The 8278-nt window shown below is 39.6% G+C and overlaps 1 protein-coding gene across 1 annotated transcript in view; it reads right to left on the bottom strand.

Annotated features, from left to right (window-relative positions):
- ZNF595 (zinc finger protein 595) overlaps positions 1-8278 on the bottom strand; it is a 30076-nt gene that overhangs the window by 20965 nt on the left and 833 nt on the right. The window contains exons 2-3 of the mRNA XM_011970916.1: positions 3189-3315; positions 2606-2701 (exon numbers count right to left, since the gene is read on the bottom strand). Of these exons, the coding sequence (XP_011826306.1) occupies positions 2606-2701; positions 3189-3315 (223 nt within the window). The remainder of the gene's footprint in view (positions 1-2605; positions 2702-3188; positions 3316-8278) is intronic.

Consider the following 8278-nt stretch of genomic DNA (forward strand, 5'->3'; position numbering starts at 1 on the left):
GTTGATACTGGTCTTGGCAATTTGGTATGTCATCAAAAGCACAGCAACAGAAGAAAAGAACAAAAGAGTGGGACTGCATCAAAGTGAACAGCTTCTGTACAGTAAAGGAAAAACATGACATTTAAAAAAATCCTACAAAATAGAAAAACATTTGCAAGCCATATATCTGATAGTTAATACCCAAAATGTGTAAGAAACTTCTGCAATTCAAAGCAAAACAATAATGATGATAACCTATTCAAAAATAGGCAAAAGGTTAGTTGTTTTGTTTTTCCCACAAAGAAGACATACATACAAGGGAAATCCTGTATGCCATTAGTGAGATATAAATTGATAAAGTCATCATAAATATCAGTAAAAAATAAAAATGGAAGTATGAATACCACCTCTGGGTATACTACCAAAGGAAATAAAATTAGTACCTCAAAGAAATATCTTCAGCCCCATGTTCATTTTAGTTTTGTTTAAAATAGTCAAAAACATTTATATATACACACACAGTAGAATACTATTCAGCCATAAAAGAGAACGAAATCTAGCCATTTACAACATTGATAGACCTTGAAGACATTACGCTAAGTGAAATAAGCCAAACACAAAGAAACTGCACGTTCTCAGTTAGATGGGGGGAATCTAAACATGTAAACTCATAGGAACAGAGAATAGAATGGTGGTTGTTAGTGCCTGAGGGTGGGAATATGAGGAGATGCTGTTTAAAGAGTACAAATTTTTAGTTATAAGTTGAGTAAGTCTGAGAAAGCTAACGTACATTAGCATTAGATTAGCAAAACACCATTGTCTTTACAGTAATACTGTAATGTATGCTTATAATTTGCTACAACAGTAGACCTTAAATATTCTTATGACCAAAAAAATGGTTATCTATGTGAGGTAACAGATGTGTTCATCAACTTGACAATATTTTGTTTCAAAATGTATATGCATATCAAATCATTACATTGTACAAATTAAATATAGAGTTATACAATTTTATCAGAAAAATCCATATCACACAAACCCAGATATATCTAAGTCCTCATTTAGTGTTCAAAATAGGTTCTTGAAAACTGCATCTTTAAATGAAACAATGTTGCTATATGCCATTTAAACATAACTTGTTTTTATCAATTAAACTCTGGTAAAATTAGTTTTCTTAAACAATATGTTGCTTTACTTAGTTTCCAAGAACCTATCAACAATGTTAAGTGAGAATTTCCCATACACATATATGACTTATATAGGTATGTGTATGTGTGTGACACATAGTTCTATACATAGATGGATTATAGTTCAATGACAGAATCCCAGTAGGCTTCCTACTAAATAACACAAAATTATAAGATAATAGTTTATTAAGAAATAAGGTTAACAAATGAGAGCTTAACATACACTTAGGAATGTTCTAAGCTGGTTAATGACATAGTGCATTTAAGAAATCTAGAAGTTAGGCTGGGCGTGGTGGCTCACGCCTGTAATTCTAGCACTTTGGAAGGCGGAGGTGGGCAGATCACTTGAGGTCAGGAGTTCAAAACCAGCCTGGCCAACATGGTGAAACCCCGTGGCAGGTACCCGTAATCCCAGTTACTCGGGAGACTGAGGCAGAAGAATCGTTTGAACCCAGGAGGTGGAGGTTGCAGGGTGGCGGAGGTTGCACTGAGCCGAGGTCATGTCACTGCACTCCAGCCTTGGTGACAGACCAAGACTCCGTCTCAAAAAAAAAAAAAAAAAAAAAAAAGAAAAATCTAGAAGGTGAGTAGATACTTTAAACCAATGGTATCCAATCCTTTGAGTGTGAGGACTTTTTGCGGTATCACAAAAATTATTCACAAACCTATTTCTTGTTTCTTAGCTCATCAGCTATCATTATTGTCTGTGTATTTTATAATTTTAAGTGTGGCCCAAGACAAATCTTCTTCCAAAGTGGCCCAGGGAAGCCAAGAGTTTGAAAACCTGTGCTTTAAACTATGTTATAATTTGAAAATTTGAATATATAGAGTTTAAATCACAAATTTCAGTTTATACTAAATAACATTTTGAAGTAAAATAACATTTTTTTCATGTTTGGAAAAATACTTATTGTTCTGATAAACTTCTGAGTAAGAGTTTTTGTAGAATTACATTTGCAAATTCTACAGGATTAAAAATCACTAAGCGGAAAAGATGCAACATCTGTCCTTCGTGTTCCTGGGATTTCTAAACCAAATCCCATTATGTCCACTACTCACCTTACATATTTTAGGCCTGATGCAAAAATAATATTTGAAAAAATACTTTAACATAGAGGTCTTCAATAATACAAATACTCCTATGTCTCTAAAAGCAATGCAACAGCAGTCAGATCATGCAGCCCCTTACAAGCGATAAAGTGGACACTGGCTCTCCCTGTAAACTTGAATGGAGATCACTGAAGAAAAAAAGGAAATTCTTAGAAGATTTAAGAGCATGGGACAGAAGATGACTCTATTTGTGAATAAGAGAAAAAATGCAGCCTTCTCAGAAATTATTTTCATTGGCACAGTTTCCCAAACTACATTTGAAGGCCTGGCTTCCTTCCTGACCTTTTGCCTCCTTGCCTGTGTCCTCTCCTTCATTCACTCTCACCTACCTGGGGGTTTGGCTGCTGTCTCATGTAACTTCAAGTTGTAGGGCTCTTTTATTTGCTCCAGACAGGTGACCAGGTCTGGGTTGGAGATCACAAAACCTGTTTTATTAAAAAAAAAAATTAACATGACTATTGCTGGGGATACTCCAATGACCAATCTATTACTATGCTAAGTAGAATAAAGAAATTTAATCCAAAAATTGTTTCCTGACAGAATCTTTAGAATACTTAAATATTTTAAATCTGCGGGTTCTAAGTTCCACTACCCAGTACTACTGAATCAAAAATAAGTGGTGCAAATTGGATTTTAAGATGTGGAAAACAGTATTTTACATCACTGAATTTCTAGAATTACTACTATCCTAGAGTGAAGAACACAAATTAGTTCAAGAAAAGAGAAGGTTTATGCAATGAGGAAACATCCTAAAGATTTTTTTTTACACCAGCAAATTCCCAATTTTTTTCTTGTAGAAAGGAACTGAAAATTAATTAATGCAAAGCAGAAGCTCCCAAGAGACATTCTACAAAGAAAGAAAATGAAACTCTGACAAAGTACTAGGAATTGCGTATTAAAAGTTATCCTTACCCAGGGAGACCAGGTTTCTGTAGTTCTCCAACATCACGTCTTTATATAAATTCTGCTGGGCAGGATCCAGGCATTTCCACTCTTCAGGGGAGAATTCTATGGCCACATCCCTGAATGTTAAGAGTTCCTGAAAACACATATTTATCATGTGACAGAGTTCTTAATTTGACCATAAGTGAAATAAGAGAACTAGTTGTGACTTATGGGACTGACTGGAATTATCTGATAAAATGACTTTTAACACAGTAATGTTATCTAAAGTATTCTATAACTCTGAGGAAAAAGGAGGGCATGCCAGCAATGTTTGTTGCTGCAGTAGAAATATAGGCTACACTCACCTGTCCCTACCAAAACGGAGCAAAGCAGGTCCTATGACCTCCTGGAACAAAAGGTGAACTCACGTCTCATTAAAGTATGGAAGCCCTCATGCTTGACCCTGGCCTTGCTGTTAATGTCACACAAGAAACTTAACAGGATCTGTAGGGAGGGAACAGGTGACTGTTTCTCTTCAAACTGCCATGTGATTCTACTGGAAGACTGGGCTGAGGGTCACTTAGTTAAACATTGCCTCTCAAGCTTCAATGTGCATATAAATTTGGTATTCTAGGCCTCACTGTAAGTTACACAATTTTGCAGGTTTGAAAAGGGTCCACGAATTAGCTTTTTACAGCAAGTCTCCCGTTAATGCTGATGCTCCTCCCCCTAGATCCATTACAGTACCACTCAGCTAGAGAAAGCAGACACAGCAGAGTCCCTTACGCCAACACCCTTATCACAATACAAATACTTTTCATCTGAAGACAAGACCAGCAATCATCATCCTGAAAGATGGCATTCTCTGCAAGCTCTTTAAAGGTTACAGAGGCTGGAGATGGTTGCAATGTCTGAGTAAGTCTGCATTTGAAAAACAGCACATCCACATGCATTAATGCGATATTTATGGAGCATGTACTATGTGCTCAGGAGTTTGTAACAGAGCACTGTGCTGGGAAGCTCATATGATGTGTGCTAATTCTCATAGCATCCTGGGAGGTGGGTACAAAGTGTGTCATACTTCCCAGGATTTAAATGCAAGGTCCCAGCATTTTCTGTTTTTTCTTGTTTTCCTATCGGTGATTTAAAAAAAAATACATAGAATAATAGCTCAATGTAGATAAATGGGACAGACATAGAAGAAAATTTTAAGTACAATTCAGGAATTTTTTATTTTTGTGTTTGTAGTTACTATGAGACTTGTGAAAAATCCACTGAAACTGCAAAGATGGAGAACAGGTTGCTGGATGGGATGTCTCTAGAAATACTGGTTTTAATTTTTTGTAAAATAATTTAAGGCCCCAAAGTACATTGCTTTTCCCCATTTATCTGCTTTTGGGTTTCAGGAAATTGGGAGCACCAGCTCTGGAGACAGTACGAATAGCTACCCCAAACTCTCATCTTCTCTAAGCAGTTCTGTGAGGCATTGCAGTGTGGGGTCAAACCTGGACAAGGTTCAGTAGATGGTGGATCTGGGCAGAGTTGGGACAGAAAATGGGCCCTAGGCTTCTGCTTTCTAGGCCACTAAGTAGTTTCAGTTTTGTCCTTTCTAAGCCCGTCCAAGAGAAATTTGATTCCCAGAGTTTGTGTAATTTTTATCTATTTTGCCACTTCCCCATCTGTAACATACAATAACAAGGAATTTAACCAAAACCCTTTTGTTTTTCCCGACCAATTATATTTGAAGCTAAATATTTATTCTTAGCAAGGCAAACACAATACAAATAATGACTTCTCTTTTGTCCATAAACAGCCCTGCAGGTGGTGGCATCAAAACTCACCAAACAATAAAAGGGAAGTAACCCAAATGAAGCTTAAGTCTCCTGTACAGTTTTCATCTTTGTACTGAATACATGACAGTGAATTTAATCATTTATTCATGTGCTCTAGAATGCAAGTTCCTTGATGGAAGGGACCATGACTATTTCATCTCTTTTCCTAATGACCATATGAAACACTGACCCCAGTCTGCACAGGACATCCTCAAATGTCTCAAATACTCACTGACGCTGCTGAGAGTGTCCCCAGTGACCCTGGGCTGATGCCCCCGTAGTGATCCAGGCAGGAGAGACTCAGGCTGACTTTGTGGGGTGCAAACAGAAAATGGAACTGCCCTGATGGAGCTGCAGATCCTGGATCCGGATGTGATATCCCCTGTCCCTGATCAGCTAACTCAGGCAGGGGAAGGACAAAAGTACTCTAGTAACACAGGGAGGCATAGTTGGGATTATGGCTCTGGATATTTAGCGGCCTTGACTTCCCACTGCTAAGGTGCTTGTTTACATTTACAGATTCTGTCACAGCATTGTGTTCACACCAGAAGCCTCTTACACAGCTGTAGGTCACTGGACAAGATCCAGAAAACTCAAAGGGCTCCACTCTGAAAGTGGGGCTTAAGATGTCTATGTTGACCTCTCATGATGCAGAAAACACCTTCTGTGACTTTTCTGTATCTCTTCAACCCAGTCTGGCCCTGTCTTGTGACTCTTAGGCAGAGGCCAGCTTTTACGTGCAGATTCTAGGTGAGATCAATGTGTGCTGCGTTCTTGAGTTACAGGAAGCAGAGTAAAATCAGAGGAAAGACCTCATGAAGCCTCCTTCAACACATTCTAAAGAATATTTTGAGCTAAAAGGAAAAAATTGGGGTAAACATAAGTCCAAAGGTTGAGCCAAAGCTTGAAGACTGCAATCCTGGAGTATAAAGTTGCCCTGAATATACACTCCAATTAGAAGCAGTTACAAGCATATTTTTAAAGGCAAAAAGGAAGCCAGAGAGCAGACTGATAGAAAGGTGTCAGATATTCTTATTGGTTTATAGAAGTAACATCGGTTAGTGATTGGTCATATATATAGTTAAGCTATAGGATATGGGTTATAGTGTCCAGCGTGGCATTATTAGGTTAATTTACAGACACCTGTGGCAATAGCAAGCAATTTCAAAAGACAAATAGTTCAAGGAGGGGAACAGTATGTGAGTGTGCTCTCTTTTTAACACATCTCTGGGTCTGATACATTTAAAAACTTATATTTCTCAGATAAAAGTTCTTTTATCAAATTCCAGGACATAAATTCAGAATCTAGAACTGCACATTTAGGTCTTGGAGGGCTGGTGAGCTATGCACATTTGTGGGCATTTGGGGAAGGGGAGGTGGGAGGGAGCAGAATTTCTCAGGTTTAATCGATGCGTATGTGTGATTCTGGTTAGGTTTATGGGCCCCAAATCTCTGAAATCAGTGTCAGAATGGAAGATGCCAGGAGCACTGAAGGAGGTGAAATAACTGATTACTGTCCTGAAAAGTTATTTTTGTAGAAATTTAGTCTAACTGCTCTAGAAAGGACTGTAGATCCCAAGAGAGAGACCATTCTGTTTGCAGATTTGGGAAACACTTTGCCGCACAATTTTAGGTTGTGACTGGAATCTTAAGAAAGAATGTTTTCTGAAGTGAAGACTGCTGGACATTTTGTGTACAACATCTGGTAATTCTGGACAGTGTGTGGAAAATATAACTAAAAGCTAAAACATCTGCAATCCTAAAAAAGTCTCCACAATAACAGAACCGCAAGAAAATGTTTTGTTGTATAATTAAATCAAAATGTGATGTGCATCACAAGCAATCTAAGAGAATGCAAACACAGAAAGTCACCATAATTAAATCTCAAGTAGAAGCCTTGAAAGCACCATTTGTTATACACGATTTATTATAATTTCACCTTGTAATCTGAGAGGTCATCTGGGTTTTCTAATTTTTTCTAATAATTAAAGAAAAAAAAATCCACATCTTCATGACAGGATGTAGATTTGCAATGTGGCTAGGTACCTGCTGAAGGCAGCCTCCTAGTCTCCTACAGAAACTGTGAAATAGGGTGTATGTTCTTGCTATTTACATTTCAAAGCAATAGTTCCCAGGTCCCAGATGAAGGCAATTTGGAGCCAAAAAAGACAAATGACCTATTTAACTGATAAAAAATGACTTACATATATTTCAAAGAAGCAGAGAAAATATTTAAATATAAAAGTTCTCAAACTAAATGCTTTAAGAAAAGGGAGAAGAGCAAAAATTCTTCCCTCATTCTAAAGAGAAAGCATTAAGCCTCTTCTAATTTGTGTTTGCTCCTACAACATCCAGGCCTAAAGACCTTGTCTTGAACTCACTAACGTCTGAATTCTCATAGGCACCTGAGGGATGGACACCGTAGAGAATTTGTGGGGAAGTAAAAAGTAGAAGAGAGAAAGAAGCTATCAAGAGCCATGGGTGGCAGCAGGGCAGGACTGACTAAAGCACTGGTTTGTACTACAGGTACAGGCTGAGGCAGGGCTATGCTCTGATTCCTGTATCTATAATGACAGAAGAGATTAGGATCAGGTGGTCCAGAAGGCTGGGTAGGTGAAGGAAGCAAGTTCCTGCTACAGATCCAGTGTCCGCGGTTGAGATGAGCCAGGAGACTTCTGGGCACTGCGTGTGTTTTTGGCAGAAAACGCTAGGAGCAAAGCAGCCATGGGCACAATTCCTGAGGGTGGAACCCTGTACTGGGAGGAGTGGGGCAATGCGAATACCCGGTGGGCGCGCTCAGGAGTGGGTTAGCATTGGATGGGGGCTGGCAGCAGGGTGAAGGGAAGGGATGTTTGTCAGAACTCCTCCTTTCCTCTGAGTTCTCAGTCCCCTCTCCCCGGGAGGAGACCTGGAGGAACAGGACAGTGCCCAGCGGGACAGCGCATGTGCAAAATCCAGTCGCGCCTCCCGCAGACACCAGGCATCTTCCTCCAGCCCAGGCTCAGCCATGTCTTTCTTCTGACAGAAAACCTGCGGAGTTTCCTCAACACCCGTCAATGCTCCAACCCCAACGGGCTGTCCAGTAACTCACTAACGACCCCACCCAGAGTCAGCGCAGACCCACAAGCTCAGCGCTCTTCCCGCAACTGCCCCCCTGCAGACGCCAGTCCCTGCCTCTGGACACCCGTCTTCATTTCTGAACGCCTGCAACAAACCAGGGGCGCCCGCACTCTCCTCAAGTTCCATAATGTGGCAGAACCACTCACAGAACCCAGCGAAGCGCTG

Source organism: Mandrillus leucophaeus, unplaced genomic scaffold (assembly GCF_000951045.1).
Source record: "Mandrillus leucophaeus isolate KB7577 unplaced genomic scaffold, Mleu.le_1.0 Scaffold98, whole genome shotgun sequence".
NCBI classification, from domain to species: domain Eukaryota; kingdom Metazoa; phylum Chordata; class Mammalia; order Primates; family Cercopithecidae; genus Mandrillus; species Mandrillus leucophaeus.